The 13,015-nt window shown below is 49.2% G+C and overlaps 4 protein-coding genes across 18 annotated transcripts in view; all 4 read right to left on the bottom strand.

The window, feature by feature from the left end:
• Nucleotides 1-13,015, bottom strand: part of LOC133484589 (protocadherin alpha-C2-like) — a 285,315-nt gene that overhangs the window by 146,094 nt on the left and 126,206 nt on the right. The gene's annotated exons all lie outside the window — the stretch shown is intronic.
• On the bottom strand, nt 223-2,601 carry LOC133485194 (protocadherin alpha-13-like). Its single transcript, XM_061788609.1, has one exon. It carries the CDS (start codon nt 2,599-2,601, stop codon nt 223-225), a length of 2,379 nt encoding a protein of 792 aa, XP_061644593.1.
• LOC133485193 (protocadherin alpha-8-like) lies at nt 3,797-7,830 on the bottom strand. Its single transcript, XM_061788608.1, has 2 exons — nt 4,972-7,830; nt 3,797-3,852 (listed from the first exon to the last, which is right to left on the bottom strand). Exons 1-2 carry the CDS (start codon nt 7,325-7,327, stop codon nt 3,797-3,799), a joined length of 2,412 nt encoding a protein of 803 aa, XP_061644592.1. The 5' UTR covers nt 7,328-7,830.
• Nucleotides 8,913-11,521, bottom strand: LOC133485192 (protocadherin alpha-8-like). The gene has a single exon (XM_061788606.1). The coding sequence runs from the start codon at nt 11,286-11,288 to the stop codon at nt 8,913-8,915; it is 2,376 nt and encodes a 791-aa protein (XP_061644590.1). The 5' UTR covers nt 11,289-11,521.

The following is a 13,015-nucleotide window of genomic DNA, read 5'->3' as shown; positions in this document are numbered from 1 at the left end:
GTAAAACAATAACACAAATTCTAATATTGATAATAATCCGTGTAGCGGCCAGGGCCCACAATGAGATAACATACCGACTTAGAGAAACGATGACATCTGACGATAAACGATGCTGATTTAATCTTCATCCAGCCACACGTCAATTCGGGCAATAAAAAAATGAATTTAGCTCATATCAAATATGCTGTGCAAAAATGGACACTGTGTGAACAGGAGTGTTTGTCAGATTCTTACCTCCCCTGTGGACGCGCGTGCGGCGTCGGGCAGCACCAGCGTGCCGGCGTGGCTGCCCGGGGCGCCGGCGGAAGCAACACTCATCCTGGGTCCGACTAACATGTAGCGTTTGTCTCCCGATCTGTACTGGATGCTGTGACACAGCGTGCCGTCGTAATGAGCGTCTTGGAGATATTTGGACGTGTACTCTGCGGATTTGGAGCAGCGCATGGCGATCAGCACCACCACGGCGATGACCAAAAGCAGCGAGACCGAGCCCAAAGTCAGCGCCAGATAAAAAGTCACCCGGTCCTCGCGCCCGTCCGCTTCGGCCGCGCTTCCCGCGTGGTCGGAAGCCGCCAAAGCCTCTTTGGGCTCCGCCAGTTTGACGGTCACGGTAGCCGTCGCCGAGAGCGAAACGTCGCCGTTGTCTTTGACCAGTACGAGCAGTCGATGCTCGGCCTCGTCCGTCTCCGTGAACGGGCGAAGTGTTCTAATCTGGCCCGTATAGCGGTCCAAAGAAAAGAGAGCGCGCTCGCCGAGCGGCCGCAGCGAAAACAGCAGCCAGCCGTTATATCCCGTATCGGCGTCGTAGGCTCGGACTTTAGTCACCGAGTCTCCCGCTTTGGCATTGCGGGGAATCTCCTCGGCGCCTCGGGCGGAACCGTTGGAGCTGAGCGGATACAGGATGACCGGAGCGTTGTCGTTCCGATCCAGAATGAACACCTTCACCGTCACGTTGCCGCTCAGCGGAGGACTTCCGCCGTCGGTGGCCGACACCTGGAACTGGAAGCTTTTCAGCGTCTCAAAGTCAAAACTCTTCAGCGCCGTCACTTCTCCAGTCTCCGGATTAATGTTGAGGAAAGATGCGATGTCATTTGCTTCCCCCCCTCTCGATATTTGATATGAAATGGCCGCGTTTTCCTCCATGTCTTTGTCCATTGCGCTCACGGAAAATACAGATTTTCCCGCCATGTTGTTTTCTAGAAGGTAAAACTCCAGCGGGTTGCGTTCAAAATGTGGACTGTTGTCATTTACGTCAGCCACTTGGACGTTGAGACTTTTGAATGCAGATAAGGGAGTTTCCCCACAATCAGTAGCTGTAATTAATAATTCATAATGTGACACGTCCTCTCTGTCCAAAAATGTTTTGGTGACGACCGAGTAGGTGTTCTCCTTGTAAGACGGTTTCAATTCAAACGGTACGTTCTTTGTTATTCGTGAAATAATTTTCGCATTCACACCCGAGTCTTTATCTGTTACACTAACGAGGGAAATCACTGTGCCAGGTTTGGAATCTTCAGACACTTGATTTGACAGTGACGTCACTTCGATTTGTGGAGCATTATCGTTGACATCTTTTATTTTGATTATAATTCGACACTCACCTGTCAGAGGCGGCGTCGCTTTGTCGGATGCGTCAATATTCAACTCGTACAGGTTATTTTCCTCGAAATCAATTTTTCCCCTCACGCGAATCTCTCCAGTGAATTCGTCCAATTCAAAAATGTCGTACACGTCTCGACTTAATGTTTCGGAAAAGATGTATTGAATTTCTCCGTTCGTGCCTTCATCTGCATCGGTTGCGTTCATTTGAAAGATCGATGTGCCGATTTCAATATTTTCTGCGATCGTCATTTCATAAATATCCTGGCTAAAAACCGGTCTGTTGTCATTACTGTCGAGGACAACAATGGAGACATTGAGGGCGCCGCAACGCGGAGGTTTACCTCCGTCCGCGGCTGTGACCAGCAGCGAATGTTTGTCCTTCTGTTCCCGGTCCAGAGATTTCTTCAGCACCAGAAACGGAACCTTCCCGGCGTCGCTCTGGCGGATATTGATGTCGAAATGATCATTTGGCGTCAAGGTGTACGCGCGGATGGAGTTGACGCCCGCGTCCGGATCCCGGGCCGCGTGCAGTTGAAATCTCCTCCCTGGCAAAGTGTGCTCGGCGATTTGGAACGTCTGCTCGGCTTCGGGGAAGCTCGGAGCGTGGTCGTTCGCGTCGACGATTTGGACCAGCGCGTAGTGGATTTCCAGCGGGTTTTCCACGAGAATTTTCAGCTCCACGAGACACGCGGCGCCGCCCTGGCACAGCTCCTCTCTGTCTATGTGGCGGGACACGTAGAGAGCCCCATTGTTGCGGTTCACCTCCAAAATAGCAGCCTCCTCGGATCCCGACACGACGCGGATCCGCCGATCGCCCAAGCCGCCGACGTCGAGCCCGAGATCCTTGGCGATGTTTCCCACCACCGTTCCGTCTTCAACCTCCTCGGGAACAGAGTACCTTATCTGAGCCCCGGCCTGCTCCGCAAACAAAACGACGAGCCACAAATACAATCCGAACCAGCGGCGTCCCTCTTCTCGCGTGTTTGTACCGCGCCCCATCGTCATCCCGAAGCAGGTCAAATGCTGCAAGTGGACGCTTCGCACGCGTTGGGACTCGCGCGATGCCCGCACGCGCCGCAGGATTGGATGCGCTCTGCTTGCTCTGCTCCGTTCAGACAAAAGACAAGTGAGAGGAGTGGCAACGCTGCTCGTGGTCCCGTGACGTCACAGTGACCCCGAGAGGTGGCAAGCGAGAGCTGAGTTTGACTGCGTCATCACTCTATTGACAAAAAAAACCAAAAATAAGAGTCAACTTGTCACACCGGGCGGCTGAATCCGAACGATCCCTTGCAAACAACCCATTATCTTGAAGCAGTACGACATCAAAACTGCAATTCTATTCCTTTAGTGACGTGAGGCGAAAGTTTCTCATGAACGCAAATGCTTCCACGATTCAAAACCACTCGCAGAAAGCGTTAAAAACACCAAACACGCGCTTGCCAAAGCGCAACAATAGCCGTGAAACGCACAGCACGCGTGCCCGAATAACGCAGCATGACACGTCATATTCCGCGCGCGCGCACAAAAAACACGCTCACGCTATGATTTTCCTTCTGCATGGGCGCTAAAATGATGCTAGCGTGTGCAGTGCACAACTCACTAGGTTGATAAAAGAAAGAAAAGACAAAAATGAGTTTAGTAGACCCAAGAGAGTTGCTCTGCTTGAAATGCAATATAAGGCCACAGATCAGCAAAACAGAAACTGGTTGGGAGTGCGAGGTAAGGTCTTGCAAAGCAAATGCAGCATACGACATTGACCACTACATTGAAGTGCAATCGAACTTTCAAAGCAACAACAACCGCTGATACCCAAGCATTTCTGATCAAAAGTTTCCCGCGCAACAGCGATATATTTCTTGACAGTGCTCACTTTAGACACATCAAAAAATGCTGCGGTATCGTTAACGCGTCAAATTCGATGCATGCGATGAGATTTATATGGCAGGGGCACAAAAACGATACTTCAGAAGCATGTGCATTATAGCGTTCGCTGTGGTGCTTCCAAAAATATACTATTTTTCTTTTTTTTAAGCCAGTTTGACCTGCAGTATTTATGCCATTGATTTGATAGTAAAAAAAAAAAAAAGGGCCTTAGACAGTGAAAATGTGTAATAGTCTTGCGAGGCACAGTTAATGTTTTACAAGATAGACTTGGCCGTGTAGGTGGGTTTTGTCAAACGTACGTGAGGCCGTTCTACACAGCGGCCATCGAATCGGTCCCGTGTTCTGCCGTCACAGTCTGGTTTGGTGCTGCGACAAAAAAAAGGACAAAGCCCGACTGCGACGGACAATCAAAACTGCCGAAAGGATTGTGGGTACCCCCCCCTACCTACCCTACCCGCCCTTGAGGACTTGCACGCTGCCAGAACTAAGACAAGAGCGTGCAAAATCCCCTCGGACCCTCCGCATCCGGGTCACCGGCTCTTCTAGCTCCCTTCCCTCAGGTCGGCGCTACCGATCAATGCAAACTAGAACTCGCAGACATTCCAACAGCTTCTTCTCTCTTGCCGTCAACTTTTTAAACAGCTAACCTACAATTCCATTGCAACATGCTGCCATTTTTTTTTTTTTGACTTGAGTTCGTTGTCACATTTCTGTGGGGCCGATTATGTATTACTCGTGCACTCGCTGTAGTCGTCTCGCCACGCCGCACTATTTGCACATCTGTTGTTGACCAATACTGGCCACTCATGCGCCTGAGTAGCATCTGCACCATTTGCACAATCGACATTGTCCCAGATGATCGCGCTATTGCAATGTTAGTACTTCAAACTGCTCTAAGTGCGAGAGGACTCTGCATCTTTTTGCACAATTGTCAAAAAAAAAAAAAAAGAATGTACCTGCATTACCAGACGACTAGCAACCCTTTATTGCTCAGTGACTGTTTTTTTTTGTTTTGTTTTTTGTCAATGTCTTTCTGTCTCCAAAGTGTTGTCTGTCAATGGAGTGTCTCTTGTCGTACTCGAGCGGCTCCAACTACCCGAGACAAATTCCTTGTGTGTTTTTTGGACATACTTGGCAAATAAAGATGATTCTGATTCTGATATGTAAAACAACAGGGAACACGTGAACCAACGACAAAGTCAAGAAATGAGCCAAAGTCCGAGTCACTATTGCTCTCGTTTCGTACAAATAGAATCAGTGACCACTGGCAGGACTTCAGCACCAAAGCATCTCAGAGCTTAACTGCAACACCCGGCCCGAGGGAATTCTATCTGTAAGGCCACCAAAACTTCAACGTGATAACCAGGACCAGAATTTCACATCATTGACAAGTGTGACAATATGTGGAGAAATGGTTCAAATCAAGCAACATTTGATTTTGAACGTGGCCTCTATTTTTTCTGATTCATTAAAAAAAAAAAAGACATAGTAGATTAATGATTCTTACCTCCCCTGCGGCCGCACGTCTGGCGTCGGACAGAACCAGCGTGCCGGCGTGGCTGCCCGGGGCGCCGGCGGAAGCAACACTCATCCTGGGTCCGACTAACATGTAGCGTTTGTCTCCCGATCTGTACTGGATGCTGTGACACAGCGTGCCGTCGTAATGAGCGTCTTGGAGATATTTGGACGTGTACTCTGCGGATTTGGAGCAGCGCATGGCGATCAGCACCACCACGGCGATGACCAAAAGCAGCGAGACCGAGCCCAAAGTCAGCGCCAGATAAAAAGTCACCCGGTCCTCGCGCCCGTCCGCTTCGGCCGCGCTTCCCGCGTGGTCGGAAGCCGCCAAAGCCTCTTTGGGCTCGGCCAGTTTGACGGTCACGGTAGCCGTCGCCGAGAGCGAAACGTCGCCGTTGTCTTTGACCAGTACGAGCAGTCGATGCTCGGCCTCGTCCGTCTCGGTGAACGGGCGAAGTGTTCTGATCTGGCCCGTATAGCGGTCCAAAGAAAAGAGAGCGCGCTCGCCGAGCGGCCGCAGCGAAAACAGTAACCAGCCGTTATATCCCGTATCGGCGTCGTAGGCTCGGACTTTAGTCACCGAGTCTCCCGCTTTGGCATTGCGGGGAATCTCCTCGGCGCCTCGGGCGGAACCGTTGGAGCTGAGCGGATACAGGATGACCGGAGCGTTGTCGTTCTGATCCAGAATGAACACCTTCACTGTCACGTTGCCGCTCAGCGGAGGACTTCCGCCGTCGGTGGCCGACACCTGGAACTGGAAGCTTTTCAGCGCCTCAAAGTCAAAACTCCTCAGCGCCGTCACTTCTCCAGTCTCCGGATTAATGTTGAGGAAAGATGCGATGTCAGTATGACCGCCCTGCCGGACAATACTATAGGACACTGCGGCGTTGTCGTCGGTGTCTTTGTCAAAGGCGTTCACTGAAAAGACTGACGCGCCAGGTTTGTTGTTTTCTGTCAAATAGAACTCGAAGGGATTTTGTGGGAATTCTGGGACGTTATCGTTGACATCCGTGACTTGGACGTTCAGAGTTTTCAATGTGGAAAGAGGAGGTTCACCGCAGTCAGTCGCTGTTATCGAAATGTCATAACTTGATGTGGTTTCTCTGTCTAACGTGTCTTTCGTCACTAAGGAATACATATTTTCCTTGAAAGACGGCTTTAATTCAAGCGGTACGTTTGGCGCGAGACTGCAGATGACTTTCCCGTTGGGGCCCGAATCCACATCGGTGACGCTGACGAGAGCAATCACAGTTCCGTGCTTGGCATCTTCCGGGACCGCGCCGGCGATGGACGTCACCTCGATCTCGGGTTTATTGTCGTTGACGTCTCCGACCTTGACGATGACTCTGCAGTCTGTCGTCATGGGAGGCCGACCTTTGTCCGAGGCCTGCACATCCAACTTGAAAACAGGAGTCGTTTCGAAATCAATTTGCCCTTCAACTCGAATTTCTCCCAGTTTTTTGTCCAGACTAAAAAGACGCAACACGTCCGCGTTGGTGTCGCCCCCAAATTCGTACTCCACCTCCCCGTTCGCTCCCTCATCCGGGTCAGTGGCTTGCACTTTTATGACAGAGGTGCCGTATGCGGCATTTTCTTGCAATTCAACTGAATATCCCTCCTTGGAGAAAATGGGTCGATTATCATTTATATCTAAAACCCGTATAGTCACATTCATTTTTGCGGATTTTGAAGGTGTTCCTCCATCGATGGCAGACAAAATCAGACTGTGGTTAATTTTCTCTTCCCTGTCGAGCTGCTTTTGCAACACTAAAAATGGAATTTTGTCATCATCTCTCTCCCGAATTTCCAGTTGAAAATGTTCATTGTGACTCAGTTTATAACGCTGGATGGAATTGATTCCAATATCCGGGTCCCTTGCGCCTGGCAATTGAAACCGTGCACCTGATAAAGTACTCTCCGCTATCTCGAGAATCTTGCCCTTCTCCGCAAAACTCGGCGCGTGGTCGTTGGCGTCTGTCACTTCCACGGACACGTAGTGGATCTCCAGCGGGTTCTCCACCACAATTTTCAGATCCATCACACACACGGCGTTCCTGTCGCACAAGTGCTCGCGATCGAGGTGTTTGCGCACGAGCAGGAGCCCGTTGTTCGGGTTTACCTCAAACAGCGCGTCCTGTGCGCCGGACACGATGCGAAACCTCCTGCTCGTCAAAGTGCCCGCGTCCAGGCCCAGATCCTTCGCAACGTTCCCAACAACAGAACCGACCTTAACCTCTTCCGGGGTGGAATATTTCAGCTGGGCTGCAATCAGCTCGCAGGAACAAAGCAGGAGGGAAAAAAGCACAGGGCGCGTCCAGTACATATTTATCCGTCTTCCTGCTTGATCTCCGTTCGAGTAACAATTTAAAACGCCATCGCCGGATCGCACTGAATATTTTCTACTCTTTTCCCGTGGTTGGAAATCAAGCAACACGCTCGGACAGAAAAAAATCGACCCGTCCGAACGCGAGCTGTTGTGTTCTTTGTCGTCCTGACGCACTGACGCTCTGAAGAAGGAAAACCTTCACGCGTCATCCGCGTTATAACACTGACACCTAGTGGACAATCGTGTTCAACGTAATCACCAGGAAGTACACTGCAACATACTGAAAGGCCTTTCTAGTATTTTGAGCCTCTGCCGTGCAATGAAGTGACCCGACGTTAAAAGAATATATCTCAGTGCACGTCCGCCACTGCAAACATTATGAATTGATCACTTGTGTGAGCGTCTGCGTAAAAGCCGATTGTTCTCTTCCACGCCTGATCGCAAAAGCCCTTCGATTGGACAGGTAAAGTCCGTTGAACACGAGTGGATAACGATGGCAAATCTACTTTTTCGTTGCGGATGAGAACGACAGCGGATTGTTCGGAACCAGCTACAGCACAGGTGTCAAGCCCGAGGCCCGGAGGCCAGATCTGGCCCGCCGCAACATTTTACGTGGCCCGCGAACGCAAATCGTGTGTCGACTTCGTGACTCTTGCTCACATCTGTGGCAAAACTTCCAATATCTCAAAAATGAGAACGAGGAGCTATTGCAAGCATTTTCGTTTCACAGCAACTTGAACAACAGTCGACCAAACGATTATCCTGGACTTCTGAGCTCATACATTTCATACACGTTCAGCACCATAGACAGCAACATTTCCTCCGAGGACTTCACACAACGAACTGCCCGACGACGGAAAACCGAGTTTCAAGTCCAAAACAATTCGACCAAGTATGGTTACCGCAGGCAGATATTTTTGTATGTCATACTGAAGCAGTCCGCCCACATTTGTGTTCTCTGTTTACGAATGATCTCCATTAAATCATGTTTTAAAAAATAAACCCAAAAAACTATGAGGTGGGACTTGTAATGTATTTTCCAAATGTGTCGGAGAACATAGATGTTTTATAAGTTCAAGTCAACGCGGTCGCCCGGGACCGGGGTGGAACGAGACTGATGTGACCTTTGAACACGGCTTGAAGCGTTCAAAATCGCGAGAAGGTCAAGCCAAATCTCAACGCTATTTTCGACAGCTGCTTTATATCTGTTGGGTTCACGTTAGATTGTAGATGTACCTAATGACGTGTCTGTTCAGTTGAGAGCAAAAGAGTTAAGGTCAACATAGATGTCAAGTATAGCTTCTGTCATATGTAAAACACGTGAGCCAAAGTCCGAGTCACTATTGCTCTCGTTTCGTACAAATAGAATCAGTGACCACTGGCAGGACTTCAGCACCAAAGCATCTCAGAGCTTAACTGCAACACCCGGCCCGAGGGAATTCTATCTGTAAGGCCACCAAAACTTCAACGTGATAACCAGGACCAGAATTTCACATCATTGACAAGTGGGACAATATGTGGAGAAATGGTTCAAATCAAGCAACATTTGATTTTGAACGTGGCCTCTATTTTTTCTGATTCATTAAAAAAAAAAAAGACATAGTAGATTAATGATTCTTACCTCCCCTGCGGCCGCACGTCTGGCGTCGGGCAGCACCAGCGTGCCGGCGTGGCTGCCCGGGGCGCCGGCGGAAGCAACACTCATCCTGGGTCCGACTAACATGTAGCGTTTGTCTCCCGATCTGTACTGGATGCTGTGACACAGCGTGCCGTCGTAATGAGCGTCTTGGAGATATTTGGACGTGTACTCTGCGGATTTGGAGCAGCGCATGGCGATCAGCACCACCACGGCGATGACCAAAAGCAGCGAGACCGAGCCCAAAGTCAGCGCCAGATAAAAAGTCACCCGGTCCTCGCGCCGGTCCGCTTCGGCCGCGCTTCCCGCGTGGTCGGAAGCCGCCAAAGCCTCTTTGGGCTCGGCCAGTTTGACGGTCACGGTAGCCGTCGCCGAGAGCGAAACGTCGCCGTTGTCTTTGACCAGTACGAGCAGTCGATGCTCGGCCTCGTCCGTCTCGGTGAACGGGCGAAGAGTTCTGATCTGGCCCGTATAGCGGTCCAAAGAAAAGAGAGCGCGCTCGCCGAGCGGCCGCAGCGAAAACAGCAACCAGCCGTTATATCCCGTATCGGCGTCGTAGGCTCGGACTTTAGTCACCGAGTCTCCCGCTTTGGCATTGCGGGGAATCTCCTCGGCGCCTCGGGCGGAACCGTTGGAGCTGAGCGGATACAGGATGACCGGAGCGTTGTCGTTCCGATCCAGAATGAACACCTTGACCGTCACGTTGCCGCTCAGCGGAGGACTTCCGCCGTCGGTGGCCGACACCTGGAACTGGAAGCTTTTCAGCGTCTCAAAGTCAAAACTCTTCAGCGCCGTCACTTCTCCGGTCTCCGGATTAATGTTGAGGAAAGATGCGATGTCATTCAGACGTCTCTCTCCCACGATACGATAGGAAATAGCAGCGTTGTCGTTTATATCTTTGTCCGATGCACTGATGGAGAAAATGGAACTCCCGGCCGCATTGTTCTCTGTTAAATAAAACTCAAGGGGGTTCTTTTCAAAGTGCGGACTGTTATCATTCACATCTGAGATCTGAATATTGAGCGATTTTACATTCGATAAAGGAGGTTCACCACAGTCGCTGGCCTTGATTTCAATTTCATACTGAGAGACCTCCTCCCTGTCCAAATATTCTTTCGTCACCACCGAAAATATGTTTTCTTTGTAGGATGGCTTCAATTCAAAAGGGACGTCGTTGGTTATGGTGGAGATCATTTTGCCATTCACACCCGAGTCTCTATCCTTCACGCTGATGAGGGAAATAACTGTGCCAGGTTTGGAGTCTTCTGCCACCGTATTTGACAGGGAAGTCACTTCTATTTCTGGAACATGATCATTCATGTCTCTTATCTTGATAATGACTCTGCACTCACCTGTCATCGCAGGTGTTCCTCTGTCGGAGGCCTCGATGTCGAGTTTAAATATATCATCTTCTTCATAGTCTACGTGTCCTTTTATTCTTACAATCCCAGTCAATCTCTCCATTTCAAAAACAGCGTATACACTTTTCTTCAAAGCCTTTGCGAGACTATATTCGATTTCTCCGTTCACCCCTTCATCCGGGTCTGTACCATTCATTTGAAATATTGAAGTACCTATCGGGATATTTTCCGCGATTGTAATTTGGTAAATGTCTTGACTGAACGTTGGTCTGTTGTCATTGATGTCGAGCACAACAACGGACACGTTCAGCGTCCCCGATCGTGGGGGTTTTCCTCCATCCAGCGCTGTGACCCGCAGCGAGTGTTTTGCCTTTTGTTCCCGGTCCAGAGATTTCTTCAGCACCAAAAAAGGAATTTTCTCCTCATCGCTCTGGCGAACATCGACTTCAAAATGCTCGTTTGACGTCAGCGTGTAGGCGCGGATGGAGTTCATCCCCGCGTCGGGATCGTGTGCCGCATGCAGCTTGAATCGTTTACCGGGCAACGTGTGCTCGGCTATTTCAAACTTTTGCTCTTTTTCTATAAAAACAGGCGCGTGATCGTTGACGTCTGTGATTTCTATCATGACATAATGTATTTCCAAAGGGTTCTCCACAATGACTTTGAGCTCAAAGAGGCAGGCGCCGCCGCCCTGACACGAATCATCTCTGTCGATCCCCTTGTTCACGTACAGCACCCCGTTCTGCCGGTTTACCTCGAAAAAGGCCTCCTTCGATTCGGAAACCACTCGGAAGCGGCGATCGACCAGAGAGCCCACGTCAAGACCCAAATCCTTTGCAAGATTCCCAACAACGGTTCCATCTTTAACCTCCTCGGGGGTGGAGTAGCGAATCTCTGCCAAAGCCCGTTTCCCCAGCAGCAGCAGAAGCAGAGCGAAACGAAAAAGAACGCAGGCCGGCATCTCTCGACGGCAACATGCAGACACACAAATCCGATTTCGGGGTTGAAATCCAAGTCGTGTGCGTGTCGAATTATGGGATGCTGCTGCTGCAGCAGCACAACGTATCGCTGACGAGCGCCAGTCCAAATGCCGCCCGAGATTTTGTCAGGCTCAAACAAAAGCTGCACATGGGAGGAACATTATGGCCTCGGTTTCTAATGTAACACTGACACCCACAGGTGCAAAATACCGACTGCGGGCTGCGTGGGAGCCCGAAGCAATTTCGCCATTTAAATACAAATCTATGACTTCAAATGTAAAAAAAAAAAAAAAAAAAAAAAAAAGAGAGAGAGAGAGAAATTGTTCTGTGACGACAATTATGTCAAATTTCACATACCCGTCCCAGTCAGTCACGAATTGTATTCAACACGTGCTGAATGAAAAACAACATTGGTAATAGACAACAATACGCCGCTTTCCCATACTGAGAGAATAGACTACATTCCCCATGATGCACCTTGATCAACTGCGCAATCAGGACAGTCTGGAGCTTTGGCGAGCTCTTCTCGGAGGCCAGAAAAGCCATTAGCAAGAGCAGTTTTCAAGATGTGGATGGAAACAATGGAGGGAAGGCCCAAAATGTCCCAAAAAAAAAAAAAAAAAAAAAAGTAGTTTTGGGCACTCTGTGATATCATTCTTGAGAAAGGGGAAGGGTTTATTTACAGCCAAAACAATTGGAAACGTGTGCCAAAAAAACAAAACAACAACAACCTTTAAGACAAAATGAATGTATTTGCATTCTCAGCAAGATATGTTAGCTAAATATGATGACGACGATTCCATATGTCGTTGTAAATAGAATACAAATGTATTTATTCCCAACAAGGCCACTCGGGGCAATTGGGAAGGCGCTCGATCGGCCGACAAGAAAACCAATTTGAACACTTGATGAAGTCCTCTTAAAAACGCCGAGAACAGACGAACGGGTGAGATGACTCGGAAACCAGCTCGTAACTGGGAAAAATATGGCACACAAAAAAAAATCCAAAACAAATCATTGAAATTGAAAACTTGGCTTTGAAATAAAGATGTAAAAGCTTGAGCTTTCAAACATTTGAACGAGCAAAGGTGAGCGGCACTATAATCTCCGCTCTCCTACTAGCAATGAACACGTCTTATGAACAAGGCAACCGTGTGTTATGATTTCAGAATCCGGTATATGTGCAGACCACTTCCGCATTCGGCAAACCAGGTGCAAGCACTTCTATGTCTTTTTTTAAACACAAGATGTCGCCACAGAGCCACCAACGATGACAATAGACGGTGTTTCGGCTTCGTTCGTGTTCACATATAGGACGTCATAGCCACAAAAGTAAAGGTTTTCTGGATATGGATTTAACTGTAGGCGAAAGGAACCAGGCAAAAAAAATTCACGAGCATAGAAGACACAGGAAGTCAGCTATGCTGTGTTGTGTGTTAGTCACGTGATGTTACAGATGTGTCGGATGAGCCTTCATTGCTGGAAACATCACAAACTGTTTTCATAACAGACAAACCAAAAACTTGAACAACTACACAATCAACATATCTCGAAATACTCAAATCAATCAAAGCACTGAAATTGTAAAGATACTGGAAACTGTTTCTGTCTTACCTCGCGTTCAGCCACACGTCTGGCGTCCGGCAGCACCAGCGTGTTGGCGTGGCTGCCCGGGGCGCCGGCGGAAGCAACACTCATCCTGGGTCCG

This window comes from Phyllopteryx taeniolatus, chromosome 10 (assembly GCF_024500385.1).
Source record: "Phyllopteryx taeniolatus isolate TA_2022b chromosome 10, UOR_Ptae_1.2, whole genome shotgun sequence".
Classification (NCBI taxonomy): domain Eukaryota; kingdom Metazoa; phylum Chordata; class Actinopteri; order Syngnathiformes; family Syngnathidae; genus Phyllopteryx; species Phyllopteryx taeniolatus.
This window is presented reverse-complemented; position numbering and strand designations above follow the sequence as displayed.

Excerpts from the sequence above, each read along its gene's own strand:
- LOC133485194 (XM_061788609.1), bottom strand. The coding sequence starts at position 2,601 with ATGGGGCGCGGTACAAACACGCGAGAAGAGGGACGCCGCTGGTTCGGA.
- LOC133485193 (XM_061788608.1), bottom strand. The coding sequence starts at position 7,327 with ATGTACTGGACGCGCCCTGTGCTTTTTTCCCTCCTGCTTTGTTCCTGC. Across the intron at positions 3,853-4,971 it reads AAGAATCATTAATCTACTAT|CACCAAACCAGACTGTGACG; the intron begins GTCTTTTTTTTT and ends TTTTTGTCGCAG.
- LOC133485192 (XM_061788606.1), bottom strand. The coding sequence starts at position 11,288 with ATGCCGGCCTGCGTTCTTTTTCGTTTCGCTCTGCTTCTGCTGCTGCTG.